This window comes from Mauremys reevesii, linkage group 16 (assembly GCF_016161935.1).
Source record: "Mauremys reevesii isolate NIE-2019 linkage group 16, ASM1616193v1, whole genome shotgun sequence".
Taxonomy (NCBI): domain Eukaryota; kingdom Metazoa; phylum Chordata; order Testudines; family Geoemydidae; genus Mauremys; species Mauremys reevesii.
In genome coordinates this window covers 15,194,392-15,215,367 of record NC_052638.1, presented here as the reverse complement: position 1 = coordinate 15,215,367, position 20,976 = coordinate 15,194,392, and the positions used below count along the sequence as shown (strand labels likewise).

General features: G+C 39.3%; 1 protein-coding gene across 4 annotated transcripts in view; it reads left to right on the top strand.

The window, feature by feature from the left end:
- Positions 1-20,976, top strand: part of FTO (FTO alpha-ketoglutarate dependent dioxygenase) — a 332,160-nt gene that overhangs the window by 242,473 nt on the left and 68,711 nt on the right. The window contains exon 10 of one of the 4 annotated variants that reach the window (XM_039502937.1): positions 637-1,068. The exons of the other annotated variants lie outside the window; for them this stretch is intronic. Within the exon in view, the coding sequence (XP_039358871.1) occupies positions 637-721 (85 nt within the window). The 3' untranslated portion in view covers positions 722-1,068. Of the gene's footprint in view, positions 1-636; positions 1,069-20,976 lie in introns of those variants that run through there. 4 annotated transcript variants of the gene reach the window in all.

The window sequence follows — 20,976 nt, the reverse complement described above, 5'->3', positions numbered from 1 at the left end:
GTTCAAAGGCATTTAGAACATGGAATGAAATGCTAATGTAGTAAGCCTTAGAGAAAGATTGCATTACTACTTGTAATGAAAACAAATGTTTGCCATTATATCCTATTTTGTGTTTATTTAATAAAATATTACAGTTTGCACATCAATGAATTTAGTGTTCATGAATGAAAATGGAATGATATCCTCTTTTTATTCACAGATCAGACAGGAACAGCAATTATGCAAACAGTATAAATGGGATCTGGACTTCTACATATTGTTCTATATTGCATTTTAATTTAAGAATACTAGCCTTTTATGGGATACAGTGCTAAAATGAGATTTTTTTTAAATTGGAATTCTTCAAATTTAGGGTTCTATTCTGAAATTATTTACCAGTACCAGGGTACTTTCATAAGGTTGTCTGATAACCACTGAAGATTTTGGGTGAAATCTCTAAACTGGGTAGTCAAGGTAACATTTTATTCTTTTTGTTCATATATTTTGTATTAAAGTTTGGCATCACTTTCTACTAGATGCAATAATCTTACCTTGTGTGGTGTTCACATGTCTATAAGAGATTCCATATACCACTCAGCAGAATTTATGTTGTGGGCTAGAGCACATTTATTTTAACAAGTTGTCCCTTTCTTGCAGTATTCTGGTCAGTCTGTGGTGTTTATCACAAATGACAGAGAATTCCCTGGATTACGCAGTCAAGATCAATCACCTTATTGTTTGACCATCTGGTTGATTTCAGATTTGTATGTGATTGTCAAAATACAGCTTGACGTAGTATAGTATATGTGCCTGCCATTTTGGATACTGCTCTGTATCAGTGTCTGAATCCAAATATGATTGGAATCACCTAATAAATAAATAACATCTTTGGATGAAAAGTGAGCAGTGTGACTCTTCTGAGAGGAGCGCCCTGTTCTTTTACGTTTGGTTGGTTTTTGTCCTACTGGTACGGACAGCAATTCAAGAACTGGTCCCTTATGGGTAGGACTGTACCCCTTCCTTTTAATGCCATAATTTGTTTTCCCATATGTTTCTCATCTTGGACTCAGGGAGAAATGTTAGGGCCCGATAGGCAGATTCTCAGATGGTGTAAACTATCATAGCTCTATCTCTATGTACTGAATGGAGCTATGCCAGTTTATAACAATTGATGATTGAATTTGATAGGAGTTATGGGTTTGCCAGAAAAGGAGAACGGGGCCTGACACTCTGCTTTTTAAATAATAGCTCGTAGAGGGAGAGTGTGGGAGGTAAAGATGCTAGGACAGCAGTGCACTTCACAACCAAATGGTTTCTTTTAATATATGACATTGATTTTTACCTGCCTGTGGTGCAGGAATTCCCCGGTTTCTCCAAACCCCAGATTTCTTATCTAGCACTACCACATACTGCTGGCAAGCTAGTGGGCTGGCCTTCAGAAATTTGTAATATCCTTATAAAAATGTGTAATTTTAAATTACATTATTAAAAATGAATGTTGTGTTACAATATGGAGGTGAACGTGTAGTAATTATTGGCAGGCTTTTAAATTTGAAGGAAAATATTTGTAATGTCATTTTTAGAGAGAGATATAGTAGAGAAAAATATTTCCCTTTGCTGTTGATGAATTTTCTTCTTTATAGCAATATACTATGTGACATAACTTGGCAAAAGACACAACTTGAGAAGCTCAATGCAGAAACATTAGCAATACTTTTCCATTTGTTTTAGCGAAAGCTTTCTATAAATCTCAGTAATGTTTTTGACAGCCAGTCATTCTGGATGTAGAATAGACATTTAGAGCTATATTTGTTTTGTTCACTTTTTAATAGATTAAAGGAGAATTTTTAAAAATATAAATCCATGTTGGTTTTATTCAGGACAAACCTTTCTGAATATATGAATATACTGACCAGAGATATTCACTAAATCTAGTTTCCTTTGTCTCCTGTAAATCTTCATTTTAAACAATGCATAAATTATCTGGCTCATTTCCATGTGATTCCTATGGACTTTATTGGGCGGAGTGTGCACTGTGCATTTTCAGAGAGAGGCCATGTTCTGCTGTCAGATATGCCTGCACAGCTCTCACTGTAGAGTTTTGCTCTCAGATTTGAAGGCACAGATTGGCCAAAAATGTGCTGCTTGAATTTCTGTATGAAAACTCTTTCGCTGTCTGTAGTATGTAAAACTAATAACAGGCCAGATTGTGCCATTGCAAGGGAGAAAGGGGGCATAAGGCCTCACTTCCCACTGTACTGCTACTTTCAGTACCACTTTATCCCCAAGTCTCACAGGTGAGTGGGAAGGGGCAGAGTGGGAATGGGGCCTTGAATCTGTCCTCACACCCTCCTCATCACAACCAGTTCAGTGACGTAGCGATGCTGGTGCAACAGACACTACACTCTGCACTAGGTATTGACCTGTTGCAGTTTACTGTGTCCATGGAGCAATGGGGAGACATGGAGGGAGACTGTGACTCTCAGTCTCCCAGGTGCCCCAGAGACAGCATAGCAGTGCACTACTCCTTGCTTACGTTTGGAAAGCAGTGTCTCAATCTAGCCCTGCATGAGGCATGTGTAACTGCAAGATGGGCAGATGTAGACATAAAGGTTCCAGAGTTTCAAAAGAGCTCAGCAGCCAGTACCTGCCATTTAAGCATCTAAATAAGGGGACAGGTTTTCAGAAGAGCTATTTATATATTTATTTACTTTCAGTTTACACACACATTCCCTAAAAAAGGCACACCCATACTTTGCTCTAGGCACTCCTTGACATCCGTTAAAAATACAGTTCTATAAATAGACTACTCCAGGAACCCTCTTTCACCCAATAATCAGTGTAAATCCCAACCCAGCAGCAAAAACCTTATTTCCACTCTCTCGTCTCCTGACAGATCACTTAAATGAAGTGGGCGGATAGTATAAAGGGTTCCGCACTTGGTAACTCCCAGATGTGGTCTCAAAAACCTAATCCAAGTTCTGGTTGATACCTCCCTGTATTTCCAAATGTTTGCATATACGTGACACTAACCAGTGATGATGTTAGGAAGAACTCAGGTATTTTCATAAATAATATCACTGTGTCAGATACTCGGTGTACCTCATTCTGAGACATACAGACACTCCCCGGGTTACGCAAACTTGACTTACGGAAAAAGTTCCGTAAATTCCGTAAGCTTTTTTTTTTTTTTTTGCGTAATTGTTGGAGATACGTTCCCGATTTACGCAAAATTCGACTTACGCAAGGCATTCCGGAACGGAACGCTTGCATGAGTCAGGGAGCTTCTGTACAGTTGGAAGAATTAAGGGTGTGACATATGGCAATTTCCTGCAGTATGCTTAGACAATCTTCTTAAATTAAGTTTAAGTATCTTTGGAGTCCTTTGTATTAAACGTCTAGGTTATGTATTAATGTTAGGGCTCTGTGTCTGTCATTGGGGGTCGCAGCAGTCACAGATTCCGTGACTTTCCATGACCACCGTGACTTCTGTAGTGGATAGTGTGGCTAACCCCACGGCCGCCCAAGCAGCTTGCCCCAGGGCCAGTTGCTCAGGTGGCCCCACTGCCAGCCGCACCAGCCTCTGTTGGAGTGGCCCCAGGACCAGCCGCAGCAGCCAATGTGATCCCAGGGGCCTCCAGGGCAGCCGCTGCTTGGCAGCCCTTGACAGCAGTTCCAGGGTGGGCGGAGCAGCACTGGGAGGGTGGCCCTCAGCAGCTGGTGCCGCTGGCCTCAGGCCCTCCAGAGGCCTCCCAACCCTTCCACAGCAGCGGCCTCCTGGGGTTCCCCCATGCCCCTAGTAGTGCCCCCCACCCCGGCTAAGATTTAGTCAGGGGTATTTATGGTATAATTCATGGACAGGTCACGGGCCGTGAATTTTTGTTTATTGCCAGTGACCTGTCTAAGACTTTTCCTAAAAATACTCATGACTAAATCATAGCCTTAATTATTATGTGCGTGGATAATCAAAGGACTATATTGAACATGTGAGACAAGGACTTTTTTTGGACCAACATCTATGAAGTGGATTTCCTGGGAACTATTTAGGGGGAGATGAATGCAAATTCCCCACTCCTGGTTATGCAAAATCCCAGCCTTTGGAAGCTACTCCCTGAGGAATGGGTCTTTGTTTCCTGATCACCTATTACATGAGGCCATAATCAAAGGCCCAGACTCTATAATGGAGAGACTAAAGTATTCATGGTTGTTCTGGTCTAGAGCTAAGGCTGCTATTGACTTGTAACGATGGGAAAAACCCTTGGTGCGGTTTGAAGGACTGATTCCTACCAGAGCCCTTGTTGGTGTTGGGGGGGTGATCTCTGATAAACTTATTAGCATGCATGTCAGTTCTTTTGTTGTTTTCGTATGTTATCTCTGTAATGCTTTCACCATAAGATAAATGTGCTTGCTCATAAAGATCTGTGTGGTAACTTAAAATTGCTGGCAGTTATGTTGTTTATAGCTGGCTTGTTTAGGTGATCTGACTTGCTGGGGATATTACAGTGCAGGCAGGGAAATGTGCAGCCTGGAAAAACCTCTTGTCAGGGCAAGACGCATGTAGACCTCAAAGCACTTTATAAAGGAGATAAGAATTAGCCCCATTTTACAGAAGGGAAAACTAAGTCACATAGAGGTTAAATGACTTGCCCAAGGTTACCAAGCAGGCCAGTGGCAGAGATAGTCTTCTACTTAAAATGTTCCAGGAGCAATCCATTCAAGGAGCAATGTCATAATATGTAGGTGACCAATCACACAACATGAATAATGAATACCAAATAACTGAAGCAAACTGGTATATTTTCCTTCAAAGTATTTGGCCCTTTCTTACAAATCATGAATGCATTCAAAGAAGACTGGGAACAAGTTACAAATGATTTGCTAACAAATTCTGGCCCTGATTCTCCTGAATTTGTGCTTTGTGCTGCTCCCGTCAAAGCTTCTTTAATGTTGGCAGAACCATCCACCTGAGCATTTCCCTTGGTAAGGGGCATCCTTAGATATCACAGAGTGACTGTACATACCACCCACCTTCCAGACTCCAGTATAGGGAAGTGGCTGCTAGATCAGCCCCGGGAAGGAGTTGAGAGCAGCGTAAGTAAGAGCAGCATCCAAAGTTTTATGTATGTATTTATTTATTACAGTTTTTTCCATTTCGGTTGAAGATTTCTTCCTGTGTCAGTGAAATAATTAAATTATTTAAGTTAGGCTGCCTGTATACAACAGGAAGAAAAGGGTCTAATCCAGCTGCTGCTTAAGTCAACAGGAGACCTTCCACTGATTTCCATGGGAATAGGAGCAGGCACAGAGACCCTGCTTCTGCATCACTGGAACCAGTGGAACTTTTGCCATTGAATGCTGTGACAGTAAGATCAGAGCTTGAATGAACAATGGCTTACGTTCTAGGAAGGAGTGTGAAAACCCTCAGTTAAAGGGGTGAAAACACAGAGTGCAGTTTTTATTTTTGGACACGTAAAATTCTAATGCTGTTATTTATTAGAAACTAGATAGTTACAGCAGTGCAGTTATTTCTCAAGACCTCAGTCTGATGTCAGGCATTATAAAAAAGATGCCTTTAGGAATAAAACCATTTCAGAGTAAACATTTAAGTGAAGGAAGAAAAGTTTGGGTTATTAAATAAAGTTCCAACACTTTTTGCTTGCCCAAAATATTTGCTGCAAGTTCTGTGAAGTAGAAAATGAAGGGAAATGGGCTGTGCAATTTTTCTTTAGCGTCTTTGCAATGCAACATGACAATCGATACAAATCTTTGCAGTAATCATATATTGATTTTCCTGGAATATAACTCCATTTAAAGCATTTTTATCCCCAGGAGTGGAAGCATTGGAGGCTATCAAAGAAGAAAGTAGGTTTCCTTGACCCCCATCTGCAGTTCACAATTGATTAACAGAGGCTGGGTATATAAATAAATATATAAATAAAAAAGAGAGAAAGAAAGAAAAAAGAAGAGTCAGAGAGAGGTTAATACAGGCTGGGCAAAAACATGATTATTTTGCATTAGGCTTTTGTAAAATTGTTAGGTTATGATAAACTAATAAATGCCTTCTTACAGCCTTACAAATGACTTTGAGATGGTGGGTTCTACACTAAATCACAGCTAAATATTGCAATACCTATTTCCTATTGACACTGCTGTGAGTGGAAATAATGTTGTGCTGTCTAATGATCTGTATCTTTACAAGTATTCTGAAATCAGCTAAGGAAGTTAAGTAAAACTGAATAGAAAGACATACATTTTAGCCTTATCCTTAAAAGGAAGTACCTTGTATTGAATTTTGGGTTGAACAAAATGCATGAAAAATGTTTATGATAATCTTTTATGTCTATGTATTTTCTTAATCCAAGTTGTTTTCTGATTGAAAAGGTCCAATTCCCTTTGCTACTATATGAAGATACCATAGAAAACTAAAATAATAAAAAGTGATAGCTCTGTTTTCAATTATAATAATTTATCATTTATAATGTATATATTACAATAATTATAAATTATATATAACATCCAGAATCACTGAGATCTGCCTTCTAGTAGCAGTATATGCATAAAAATTCTCTAAAAAGTCCCTCCCCTTCCCCCCAGTCTTCATGAGACAGTCCAAATTAGACAAAATCATCTAATGGAAAGAAAATGTCACACTCTGTGCTGTTCTACTCCTGAATAATAAACAATAAACAATAAAACCAAGATGCTTCATTTTAATCAGAGATAAGGTCTAGCCACAAGTTTACATCTGAGGAGCTGAATTTCCTTAAAATTGAGGGTGCTTATTCTGTCTGATAAAAGATAGTTGCTTGCTCTGTCTGATAAAGGACAATTGCCAAGTTCAGTTTGGATCTGAACTTCTTCCATATTTGTGGATGTTCAGTTTTGGAGTTTTGTTTCATCTACTTTTAAAATCCTAACTTTCTTCCCAGTCCTGCCCACGTGGCACACCAATAGTGAATTCCATTCAAGTCCACACAAGCGGATTCCTATTCAGTAATGAGATCTATACTCTCAGCCTTTCAGTTTTACCCCTTAGTGTTGATACAGTGATTTCTCGCCCTCCCTGCGCACACTTTGATGCTTTCCTTGCCCTGCTTCTCCATTTCCTGTAGTTGTTGTGTCTGAGGCCAGGTTCTCACAGATCAGGCCTTTATTAAATTAAAAGGTGCATGTAGCTTTGTTATACTTCTCAGTGTGTTGTAGTTGATAGTGTTTATTTTACCAACTTCAGAGCTTTTTTGCTCCAGGCAAAGCAACTACTATACATTGTCAGATAAAGTACCTTATCTGTCAGCAGCACTCTTGTGAATTAATCATAATTCAATAGGTTTACTAATCAAGATTTGAGATGAATGTTTTGATAGAGAAATCAGATTTGTCTGATCTATCATTAGTTGACAGTTGCTTTAGGCAGAGTGCTAACTTGGCATTAGTACCTGTTTTTGATCAGTTTGGCATGGTTCCACCAGTCAGTAACATCAGATATTACAGCACAGGACCTTTAATTAGTATATGTGCAAAGTCCTTTTCCAGGTTCAGGACAGAGTGGGTGGAGTGTAGCTGAGATCACACTATTCCTGCCCACCCTGTAGTGCATTATCAACAAATTTTGGAACAAGGAGTTCACTCTGTAATTTTCTCAAATAACAGAGGTACGCAGGGCTTGTTGACAAATCAGAGACATGATTTATGGCAACATATGCAAGCACTGCTCAGAGCTGAAAGGGTCACTGGGATAGAAAGGAGATAAACTTAATATATTGTTAAGTGTTACTAATTATGAATCCAGTCACGTCTGATGTCACTCAAATTTGTTCTCTATTTTGCCCAGTTATACATTCTTGGGGGTAATTTACAGCATAGCTTGCAGCAGTTTGTTCAATTTGAAAGCATAAATGAAAGCTTTCATTGTATATTGACATATTTTTCTTGTTAAGCAATGTTTAAAGTACTGATACAAGATGCTGTAATAGTGGGTTAGCCTGCAAGTGCAAGTTTGGTACATTGTAGTCAATAATACATTAGAGTGGGAAAATGAAGGAGAGAATTGATGTGTTGTAGGCGGAGTTTTGTCTCGGTGTAGAAGGGGGGAAAAAAACAACCTTGAAGCATTATGGCCAAAGTCAGGCCCTTTCCCTTTTGGGTATACCGGTATATCAGTGCTGCAGAAGAAATGCGTATGTAGGCCTGTATTTATATACTGCCCCAATATATATTCCTTCTGCCATGGAGTGGACTAATAATATATATGATGCTTCGGTTGGATATTCAGGTCATGTAGCATCCACGTGTTAATCACACCCAGATGAGAAGTCCCACACTGGAATGACCCCTCTTCAGAGGACCTTTGAGATCTGGGTGAAATTCACCCTTGTGCTGTGGGCCAGCCCAAGGAATATGCACCACTTAAATCCCACTTCAACCCTCGACACAGGCTGTATGGTGATGGTCCCACTCCTTTCTATACCAACTGATGCTGAGAACAGTGCATGCTGTAGCCTCTCTCTCCTCCTCACCCCTCCATGTCCCCCGCCCAAGAGCCATTTTCCTGCCTCTCTGCACCACCAGCAAAATGCTTCCAGTAACTAGCACCAGTCAGGGGATCCTCTGCATCTCACCCGATAATGCAGCAGCATCAGGTAAAGCAACAGTCTGCTTATCAACTGCTTCGAACAATATGCATCCTTATGGGTGCTGCTTTCTTAGCTGCGTGCTATGCCTCCAAACAGCGCTGAAAGAGGTGACGTCGTTCTGACTTCTGCTTTTTGAGGAATTTGTTTTTTCTGCCACTGCTCTGTTAAAAGCCAAAATGAATATTATTTATGCTCGCACTACCTCGGGCCTATTTTCTTTGGTGGTGATGAGAATTACATTGACTTTGCCACCATAGGATTATTTTTAATATCCTGTCAATAATCCCATGTCCTAGACATCTCCTCCTGTTCTCAATCCCATCTCTCCAGAAACTTTTAAAGGAACAGTAAAATATCCACCTGCTCTGTTTCGTTTGTGCATTGAACTGCTGTACTGTTGATTTCTTTGCAAATTCTCCACTATCCTAATGAAGTAAACTGGGAAATCCATATGAAATACCTGTGCACATGTTTGCACGAGGAGAGCTTTCTGATCTCAATGAAGTACTGTGTATGTAAAGTGGCTGATTAAATTTCCTGGCCTCCTCCATCTAATTTCTCAAGTTAAAAAAAAAAATCCTATTTTGAGGTTCTCTACTCATTCTGCATCCTGCTGTCTCGACAGCCACCTCTGACTTCATTTTCTTCTTGATAAGATCTAGAATGACATGCAAGAGTACCTCGCTCATATGTGAGATGAATGATAGTTCTGCACTCTCACTACAATAACATGAAATTACCATAGATCAAGGATTTACTGGAGACATTAAGAACAGTCAGCCTCAGCATATTTAATTCATTTTGTTTCTTTTTTTCCCCTCTTGCTAGTTAACATATCAAACTATTAAATAGAAATGAGTCATTTTATTTTCCTTCATGTTGCTAAAAATGTATTTGATTTGACAGTTTTATAATAAGGAGATAAAAAAAACTTCTTGGTACAAAGATGTTCTATGTGATAACTTGGGCACATTTCTGTTCACATGGTCATGCCTGTAACACCTGTGCAATCCCTGGGGCAATTCAGTCACTCACTTTTTGCCTGCCAATTTGCTTGCTTCATTTTGATCTATGTTTGCTGTCATTTGTCAAATGACATCTAGAGCATGTTTTCACATCTAGTTTCAGGAACCATGTACGTTGATAATTATATCAGTCCTGCCCCTGTGCAGGGGGATTGACTAGACAATCATCTACAGTGCCTTTTGAACCCAAATGATTCTGTGACTTTCATGTTTTTCCTACCCTTGTTGATTATTTATTATGTATTTTCCCCATTGCAGTTTTTAGACATCAACTAAAAAATTTTGGTTTTGGTGGTAGGGAGCTGAGCCAGTGGCTGGAGGAAAGACAAAGGGAAACTACAACCCCAATCCTACAAGCACTTGTGTACACTGAATCATAGAAATGTAGGACTGGAAGGGATCTCAGTGTGTCATCCATTCCTCCCACTCTGAGGTCAGATTAAGTATACGTACTAAACTTTATGCATGTGAGTAGTTCCCTTTGAATTTAGTGGGACTAATCATGTGCACAGGGTTGAAGCATACTTGTGGTATTGGGGCCTAAATTGCTAGATGCTGAGGTTAAAGAAAATATTAATTAATAAAAGAGAATATGCATAACTACAATCACTTCTTGTCTTCCAAAAATATCAAATGGCCTTCCAAGTTATATTCCTAGAGGACTAAATTTCATCCTGTGTATCCTCTTTTCCTTTTTATCTGCCTGATGGAATGAGACATTCAGACATAATACATAAAGAAAAAGTCAGGCACTGAAAAATAGTTTTATTTTCATCTGTTTACTATTAATGTGAGAATTCTCCATGGTTTTGTAACTATTTTGATCAGCTTCTTGATCAGTTTATTATTGACATTATCCCCTCATTATTATTGACATTATCCTCTCATTAGTGTTCAGCTGCCTATTTCAGCATAAAGTTCTTTATGTCACTTTACTTCAAAGTAGCTGTCCCTTTAGCCTGTCCTTCATAACAATGTCATTGTGTAAAACTTTTTGATAAGATCTCCTGGCACCAGAGAGTTAGTCATATTTTGTATGGGATTATCAGGACACGTTTGTAATTCTGTGAGGATAACAAAAGACTCCTGAAGACCTAAATGAGGATCAGGTTCACACTTCGGGCCAGATTTTCTGTTGTGAATCATGTGTGTTCACTGGAGCTGAGAAAGGGGCATACAAAGGAGCCATCTACAGCTCCCCTGTCCTTGGGCTTCTGCTCCATGGTGGTCTCTGAAGAGGGAATTTTCAGCTGGCTGGATCTGCTAGGCTTATGATCCTTTTGCACTAATGGATCCCAACAAAGGGGCAATAGCGCATCCTGACCAACACCCAGCGCCTAATTAGGAAGTTAGACAGCAATTTATATGGTCAGAAGCTAATATAAATATATTCCTATCAATTAACATGACACATAGAATAAGGTCACATTCTGCCATTGGTTACATATGTACAACTCCCATTTACCTCAAGGTGCATGTCACTAAGGATATGCCATTACAGCAACACAACTGTGGTGTAGACATTTCCTACATTCACAGCAGGGGTTTTTCCGTTGATATAGATAATCCACCTCTTTGAGAGATGGCAAAAATTCTTCCATCAACCTAGCCGAGTTGATACTGGTGGTTAGGTCAAACTAACGATGGCTCTCAGGACATGAAATTTTTCTCAGCTGTGAGCGACATAACTAGGTCGATTTAATTTTAGGTGTAGACCAGGCCTGTGTGAAAATTATGGCGTTCACTTACTCATTCTGGCATAGCATCACATTTTAAAGCTTTTTCTTGGAAAGAGTTTTCCTATCTGTATCCAATAGGCAAAGTTCCACAGTACATGTTGGTCTTAAATAGCAGGCATACTGCTCAAGTACACTAAACAATGCTACTGCTTTTGAGGAGACTTACCTCAAAGCTTTTATTACCACAGTTTTCCAAGGCTTTAATTTATTATGTGTTCCATATTTCATTACCTTTTCCACATTTTAGCTCTTTGGGTTCCACTTTTGAGTGCTGAAAGGTTAAAAGGTGTGCTGCAAAGACTGCTGGCATAAAAGCACATCAAGGCTAGAATTTTTACACCATTTGAAACAAAAGAATAAAATGTAAGGCTATTTATTTCCTAACGACATTCAACATTTTATATCATACATTTAAAATCCAACATACACTTCAATTTTTAAACAGATCTTATAATAAACATTTACCTTTCTCGATGCATAACTAAATGCCTATGCCCAGGAAGTATAGAAGCACTGAGTAGTGGTCTGTCAGACTTTTTCCATGTTAAATACTTGTATTAGAAGGTTTACGAATCTGAAGTAAAAATTCCCTTGCCACACGGGGGCAAAGCGATAAGTTATACAACAAAAATGCATCTTCCTGTGCAACCCCTCACCCCACATGTGTAGGTGTACTCATGCCATAACGGAGTCATGGTTTTGGTATTTTTTTAAAAAAATATCATCTTACATTTATATATCACCTTTTATCCCAAAGGATCCCAAAACACTTTAGAAAAAAATCTCTACATAGGTAGGGATCACCTCACATATCACTAAAATACTGACACCTCTGGTGTACAACACAGCAGCTTTTTAAAGGATAAGTAAAATGCTTTTAAAATAAATATCAAAAGAAGGAAAAAGTTAAAGATCCAATCCAGCTACCACTTAAAGTCCTTCCATTGCTTTTAATGGGAGGTCTCTAGATCTTAACAGACTATAGAGTTTGATTTAAAAACTATAGTAAGTACATTTTTTTAAATGGAAATATCTTTCCTTATTTGTGGTATTTACTAGGATCTTACTTTACGGTTGTGTTTTCACCTACATGAGCTGAAGACATGCCTCACCCCTAACACAGTAAGGACTGCAGCTCCCAGCCTTGTTTAAGATATTTGAGGTGCTTCAGTTGTTGTTGGAGGCACAGAGAAACCTGACCTCAGTCTTGGCAGGTTTTAAAAAAAAGCGGGGCGACTTTGTTTGCTTTTCAAATGTAATTATTTGTAATTTTACAGCTACATGTATTCAGATAATGATTTCAGATCCTAAAAGAGCTTTTAGATAAATTTTTACAAGCATTTCAGTTCCCCTTCAACAACACATGGCTAAACTCCATAACTAGTTAGGACAGTAAATAGAGAATACTAATTCCAGTTGCAAATGCAAGGAAGGTGTAGTTAGTTAAGAGGCTGAAATGTGGCTAGGACTAGGGCCTGATATTCTGATTAGTATATTTTAAAGACCTAATCCTGTTTTCACTGAAGTGAATGAATTTTGCCATTGATTTCAATGGAGAGTGGATTTGAGCCCTTAGTAACTAAGAGTAGAGCAGGGTGAAATTTTTGGGACAAATGGTTTATTTGCCAAAAAATACAGTTTCAGGTCAACAAAAACTAAGTATGAATTCAGGTCAAATTTGGAGACTAGCTTCAGCTGAAAAAAATGAAAAAAAAAGGTTAGTCTAAATGTTTAAGAACATAAGAACGGCCATACTGGGTCAGACCAAAGGTCCATCAAGCCCAGTATCCTGTCCTCTGACAGTGGCTAATGGTAGGTGCCCCAAAGGGAATGAACAGACAGGTTATCATCAAGTGATCCATGCCCTGTCACCCAATCCCAGCTTCTGGCAAACAGAGGCTAGGGACACCATTCCTGCTCATCCTGGCTAATAGCCATTGATGGACCTATCTTTCATGAATCTTTCTAGCTCCCTTTTGAACCCTGTTATAGTATTGGCCTTCACAACGCCCTCTGGCAAGGAGTTCCAGAGGTTGACAGTGCGTTGCATGAAAAAATACTTTCTTGTGTTTGTTTTAAACCTGCTACCTATTAATTTCATTTGGTGGCCCCTTGTTCTTGTATTATGAGAAGGAGTAAAAATAACACTTCCTTATTTACTTTCTCTATACCACTCATATTTTATAAACCTCTGTCATATCCCCCCTTAGTCGCCTCTTTTCCAAGCTGAAAAGTCCCAGTCTTATTAATCTCTCTTCATACGGAAGCCGTTCTATACCCCTAATAGTTTTTGTTGCTCTTTTCTGAACCTTTTCTAATTCCAATGTATCTTTTTTGAGATGGGGCGACCACATCTGCACACAGTATTCAAGGTGTGGGCATACCATGGATTTATATAGAGGCAATATGATATTTTCTGTCTTATTATCTATCCCTTTCTTGATGATTCCCAACATTCTGTTCACTTTTTTGACTGCTGCTGCACATTGAGTGGATTATTTCAGAGAACTATCCACAATGACTCCAAGATCTCTTTCTTGAGTGGTAACAGCTATTTTAGACCCCATCATTGTATATGTATAGTTAGAATTATGTTTTCCAAGGTGCATTACTTTGCATTTATCAACATTAAATTTCATCTGCCATTTTGTTGCCCAGTCACCCAGTTTTGTGAGATCCTTTTGTAGCTCTTCGTAATCTGCCTGGGACTTATCTATCTTGAGTAGTTTTGTATCATCTGCAAATTTTGCCACCTCACTGTATACCTCTTTTTCAAGATCATTTATGAATATGTTAAATAGGACTGGGCCCAGTACAGATCCCTGGGGGACACCACTATTTACGTCTCTCCATTCTGAACACTGACCATTTATTCCTACCCTTTGTTTCCTATCTTTTAACCAGTTACCAATCCACAAGAGAACCTTTCCTCTTATCCCATGACTGCTTATTTTGCTTATGAGCCTTTGACGACTGACCTTGTCAAAGGCTTTCTGAAAATCTAAATACACTATATCCACTGGATCTTCATTGTCCGGATGCTTGTTGACCCCCTCAAAGAATTCTAGTAGGTTGGTGAGGCATGCTTTTCCTTTTACAAAAACCATGTTGACTATTTCCCAACAAATTATGTTCATCCATGTGTCTGACAATTTTGTTCTTTACGATAGTTTCAACAATTTGCCTGGTACTGAAATGAGGTTTACTGGCCTGTAGTTGCCAGGGTAACCTCTGGAGCCCTTTTTAAAAATTGGAGTCCAATTAGCTATCCTCCAGTCATTTGTTACAGAAGCTGATTTAAATGATAGGTTACAGATGACAGTTAGTAGTCCTGAAATTTCACATTTGAGTTCCTTCAAAACAGGTTCTGGAGACTTATTACTGTTTAGTTTATCAATTTGTTCCAAAAACTCTTCTAATGACACCTCAACTTGGGACAGTTCCTCAGATCTGTCACCCAAAAAGAATGACTCAGGTTTGGGAATCTCCGTCACATCCTCAACAGTGAAGATGCTGTTTCATTTTGACACTTCAAAAACAAAACATTTTGACTTTTTGTTTTGAAATGAAGTTTTGTTTCAAAATTTAGTTTGCATTATCTTAAAGCACAAAGTAGAATAAACACCAGAAAATTAAATGGGGGGAAAAAAAGAACCCAAGAAAAAAAATTTACATTGGTTGAATGAAATGTTTTGTTTGACCTAAAATGAATTGTTTTTCAGTTTTTCATTTCAGCAAGAAAAAACAAAAAATGTCTCTTTGGTCACCACAGCATAAATTATTTTTTAGATTTTTCAGCTCGGCAACTGTACTGAAAAATCAATTGTTTGTTCATCTCTAGTTAAGAGTACATATGAAAGACGTCAGAGATGAGGGGAGATGTCTTTGACCAAAGTTATCTAATCAATTGCTTGCTTTATCCAGTCATGATGTTCATTCTGTGATGTGCACAAATGAGGAACAACAAATTTATTTTCATTGGTAATTTTGACCAGTCTTGACCATCAGAGTTTCAAAATGAAACAGCATGCCACTAGACTTGAAAGGTAAATAATTTGGCTGGATTAAAGAGTCTGAAAGAGTGACATCAGTGGATACTGATCAGTTTTTTTTAACTGAAATAAAGGTGATTTTGATTTAAAAAAAATTACTGGGCAAACTACAGTCAAAAATGTCATGATATTTTCAAGCTTTCATTCTCTGCCTGCATTCACAATTGTTGAATTTAGATGGTAGATGTAATTTTGTGTGGGAATATTTTTTGCCCTGGCTGTAGTTTGGATTATATAGTTTCCACTGTCCCCAGTTGTATTTTCATCTTCAGACTGCAAAAAAAAACACCCTATTGATTGCTTTAAAAAATAAACACTTCACCCAACAAAAACTACAGTAAAAAAAGAACGAAGAAACAAGAACTGAGTTGTTTAAAGACCAAGGACAAAGTTTCAGCCTTAACTCAGGTTTCAGAGTAGCAGCCATGTTAGTCTGTATCTGCAAAAAGAACAGGAGTACTTGTGGCATCTTAGAGACTAAGAAGTTTATTTGAGCATAAGCTTAACTCAGAATTTCTGTGCCTTTGTGGGTTTAGCGTAGACCAGTGGTGAGCCACCTGCATCCCAGAAGCTGCAGGTGTCCGTGCCTGCGGATGGTCAATGTAAACAAACTGTCTCGCAGCTGTCAGCAGATTATCCTGATGGGCTGCAGGTTGCCCACCACTGGCATAGACTCTAATGTTGCTTTTATATAATAGTTTGTGGTGTATAATATATACATTATTTGTAATGATATGTACATAATCCAAGACATTTAGTGGGAGGGGGAATTAATTAATTCTTCAATTCAGTATGACCATAGAAACTTTTGATTTGTCTTTTTATGCTGGGGGTATTATAGAAGCCTCAGGATATGTCTACACTGGCAGCGTTACAGCACCGGCAGTTACAGTGCTGCTCAGAGAGCGCTGAAGGGAAACCACTGTTGTGTGTTCACACTGTCAGCTGCCTGCGCAATAGCATGTTCACACTTGCGGCACTGGCAGCAGTATTCGGAGCAGTGCACTCTGGGCAGCTATCCCACAGAGCATCTCTTCCTCTTCTGCTGCTAAGATTTGTGGGAAGGCAGAGGGGGTCGCAGAGCATCCTGGTTCCTTCCCAATACCCCGTGATGCATTGCTTCACATCCCAACAATCTTCATTCTTCCTTCCGCATTTTGCACCATCTTTCAATGGTTTGTGTACTCTGCACTCTGCTTTGTCTCTTTGGTCTGCAGGAATGGATCCCGCACTGTTGACCAATATGCTGCTCGCTCTCACTAACATGACACGAGTGGCAGTGGAGTTGTTCCTTAAACTACAAAGGCAATAGCAGTTCCACATTGATCTCACCACATGTAGTAGCTACGACATGAGATTGTTTGTGGCATTCACGGAAGTGCTGACCACAGTGGAATGCCACTTTTGGGCTTGGGAAACAAGCACTGAGTGGTGGGATCACATTGTCATGCACGTCTGGGATGAAGAGCAGTGGCTGCAGAACTTTTGGATGAGAAAAGCCACATTTATGGGACTGTGTGATGAGCTTGCCCCAGCCCTGCAGCACAAGGACACAAGAATGAGAGCTACCTTGCAGTTGGAGAAGTGCGTAGCAATTGCACTGTGGAAGCTACTGATCAGTCGCTAGCCAGTTTGGAGTGGGAAAGTCGACCATTGGACTCGTGTTGACGGAAGTGTGCAGGGCCATTAAGCGCATCCTGCTCCAAAAGGCCGTGACTCTGGGCAACATGCGTGACATGGATGGCTTTGCACAAATGGGTTTCCCTAACTGCGGAGGGGCGATAGATGGCACGCACATTCCAATTCTGCAACCAGACCGCCCAGCCACCGAGTACATTAATCACAAGGGGTATTTCTCAATGGTTCTCCAGTGGCTTGTGGATCACCGTAAGCATTTCATGGACATTAAAGCAGGCTGGTCCAGAAACGTGCATGACTCCTGCATCTTTCAGAACACTGGCTTGTTCAGGAAGCTGCACGCAGGGACTTTCTTCCCGGACCAGAAGCTCACCGAAGCGGAAGTTGAAATGCCCATTGTGATCCTGGAAGACCCTGCCTACCCCTTAATGTCATGGATTATGAAGCCATACACCAGGAACCTTGACAGCAGCAAGGAGCAGTTCAACAACACTGTCTTCCTTCTGTTGCTATTTTAAAAAAGGCACAGGTGCTCAGGACGATGTCTAGGAACATATGTGAAACGACGGCAATACTGAGTCCGAATCTGGTATTCAGGAACACTCTGACAGTGGCTGATTTTCATTTGCTGGCAGAGATAGCTGATTTGTGAATGTGGTTGTGAAAACTGGCATGCATAGTTACTACAATTTGTACAACTTTGCAAACATATTTCTATGAAGCCTTGGACTTCTGATCTTTTGAAAATCCATCCGTTAATGTTTTTATGTACATTTCGATATAATCATATATTCTTAGGTCTGGCTGACCTACACTCACTGTGAGACTTGGGGTGGGAGCAGTATGGTATCCGTTGCACTCTCCCAGTACTTGGGGTAGCCAGCGGCCAGTTCAATCCCTGCACCAAGTTGGGGCTGCTCTGACTTGCCCTGGCCAGTACTGGCCCTTCTCATCCCAGCATACACTGGGGGGAAGATGAGTGTAGCATAAAACCACTTACACTGGTTTTATACTGGAAGTGTAGGAGACTGAGCCAGGCTGTGCCACCCTGGGTAGTTGACTTGACTTCTTTTTGCCTATCTTTACATTCTTGTAACTCTTTGTTTTGAAATGAAATTTTGTAAATACCTTCCTCACGGAGATATTCATTTTAATTAATTAATGTTTGAAAACTACCTTGATATCCTAGTTCTATACAATTAGAAAGCACTATTACTATATGTACAATAAGCCACACTTCTGAGCCCCATGTAGTACTCAGATGTAGGGGGTTAGGTCAAGAAAGTTGTCATTCTAAACTCTAAAGTTATATGCTTTGGGGGTTTATTGGCACAATAGATTCTTAATGGCTCCTTTGGTTTACTGTATCTAAGCCTACCTGAGAACAGTTTAATTTGCACAGTATTGACACCATGTAGTACAATGGTTCCTTCAGAGCCATTAAGCTCTATCATGATAATACAGCTACCATACACCATTTGCTAGAAAAAATGCGCTAACACCATCTTCTAGGAACACATGGAGACTTTGATGAAAAGTGGCTACTATTCATACACAGTATTCCCTTAATGAATAACTCCTTTTTATTTAATTTATTCAAAATAGTAGTCCATTTGGGGGGAGAGGGGAAGACCTTAATTTTTTATTAAATTGAAACCTTTTTAATCTCCTTGTGTTGTCTCCCAATTCTTTGTCTCACAGTTATCACCTCTGTAGCCCACAGCCTCTTAATTTGAACATGTAACTTCTTACAAGTGAAGGAAGTATCTGTAGTGCATGATATAATATATCTGGTAGACTAATGAACTAAGGCATAAGACCAAAGAGCGAAATCTTGACCCTATTGAAGTCACTGGGAGTTTTCTTATTGAGGTCAGTGGGGCCAGAATTTCACCCAAAAGCTGATGTTCTCAAATGACCGTCCCAGTTTAAGGCTTGTTCTATTTCTTGTCTCTCAATATTTAGACTTCGCTCTATTTATCTCAATCTTATTTTTGCTATCATTTAATGATTTAAACAATCTGGGAATACACAGTTTCTAATTTCCAAACAGAGTTTCCTGTTACTATCTCCACATTTATAGGAAACCATTCATCAGGAATGGATTAAGAGTAAATATGGCCCAGAGCCAACTACAATGCTAGGCATTTCAAAATGTGGGCCCGAAGCCTGGAGATTTGGGACAGCCATGCAATTGCAGGTCCCTTTGACCCAAGTGTGTGACCCAGATGAGCTAGTCCATTTGTCTGGCCATAATTCTCCAATGATTGTCATAAATTATGTAAGTGATCTTCAAACAAGGGTTTTCAAAGTGTAATCATTCACTCCTGGAGTCAGAATCTTTGTCTTCAAGCCTTGATTTTACTAGAATGTTGAGGCCATTGTATGAAGAATTCTGGAAGAATGTGGTGATAAATGTTTATCAGGAACAGGACATAGTCACCGAGGTGAATCAGGGTCACTGCTGAACCACCAGGGACTCTCTTGGAAAGAGCAGTATGTAACAGTCACTTTAGAGGCCTTGGCTTGCAAAAGCAATAATTGTCTTCTAAGCACTACTGTAGCATTGGGGAAAGATTCTGCTCTGAGAGCCATTTGATTCCCAGTGCAATCCCTTAGTTTAAAATGTCACATTTTTTCCAAGCAGCTGTATGAATGAATAAAGCTGCAATAATTAAGATGCTTTGATTAATTCATTTTTATTTAGCTAAAAATGTCACCCACGAAAGTTTGAATAAATTCACAGACCCTCTTTTTATTTCTTCATGGGCCCTTCTGATGATAGGTTCTCATCCAGGCATATTGAAAGATATAAAAACAAAATAACCCTAATTTCTCCCAGTGGTAATCTCACTAATATCCCCCCTTCATTTAATATCATTAGTCACAGAGTATCCAAATACGTTAAGCCTGGAAAATCTTGCTTCCGTTCCCATGAGATCTTTTGGCTTGGGAGTATTTTTCAGTCGCTCCACCCAACACCTTTCTCTCTTCCCTCCTCCCCCACAAAAAAACCCCACCAATGAAAAGATATGTAACTGTGGGTTATTACTTTGTTCTAATTTTCTGTGTGGAACCTTGAATGCCTTAGCAGGGTGGAGTAAAGGTAGAACATTTTATAAATAAAATTATTGTTAAGAACTCAAAGAACCAGAATAGCAAAAACAGTCATTATTTTCTTTCTTCTAAATCCTAGCTCTTACCAAAGCAGCAGAAGACTAACTTTAGGAACAACTTTATATTATCTTTAATTACTGTACTGTTGTTGTTTGGTATTTGCTGGAGGGAAAAATATCTCATCGAGCAATATAGGAAGTAATCCTAGAAATACCAGTAATACTAATGGCACCTTTCTGATCCCTTCCTAGCATTTCATGCAAACTAATGGCTTTAGTATATTTTTTTAATAATGCCCAAACTTGGATCTTATGAAATGTTTAGCCTGTTAAATCATTTGAAAGACAAGGTAATTAGATAATGCTTTACGTTTTTCATTATATAAATAATAGTTAATGAATGTGCTATGACAGCTGCCCTTTGATTAGGATAGGAGATAGCTGAATGAATATTAACAACTTATTTGCTTGTACTCCGCATGTAGGTGGGCCACATTTCAAGTCAATAATAAAATACTGTTAATCAGTGAATTGGTTCAGTCTAAACAGTTGCCTATTGATGCAACCAAAGCTTTAAATTTGAACATTGTCTCTTCTGGGTGTGTCAGGACTGAAAGCTACATTGCAAGCTATGAATTCCCCTGGCCTGATATAGTAATCAGAGAAGAGAATCTGTAAAGGAGATAACTACCCTCCAGAGAATGGAAAGGGTAAGGAGTTCTCTAATGAATATGATGCATCATGATCAAAGCAGATCATCGAAGTATAAGGTAGCTACTGTACCAGCCCTATCT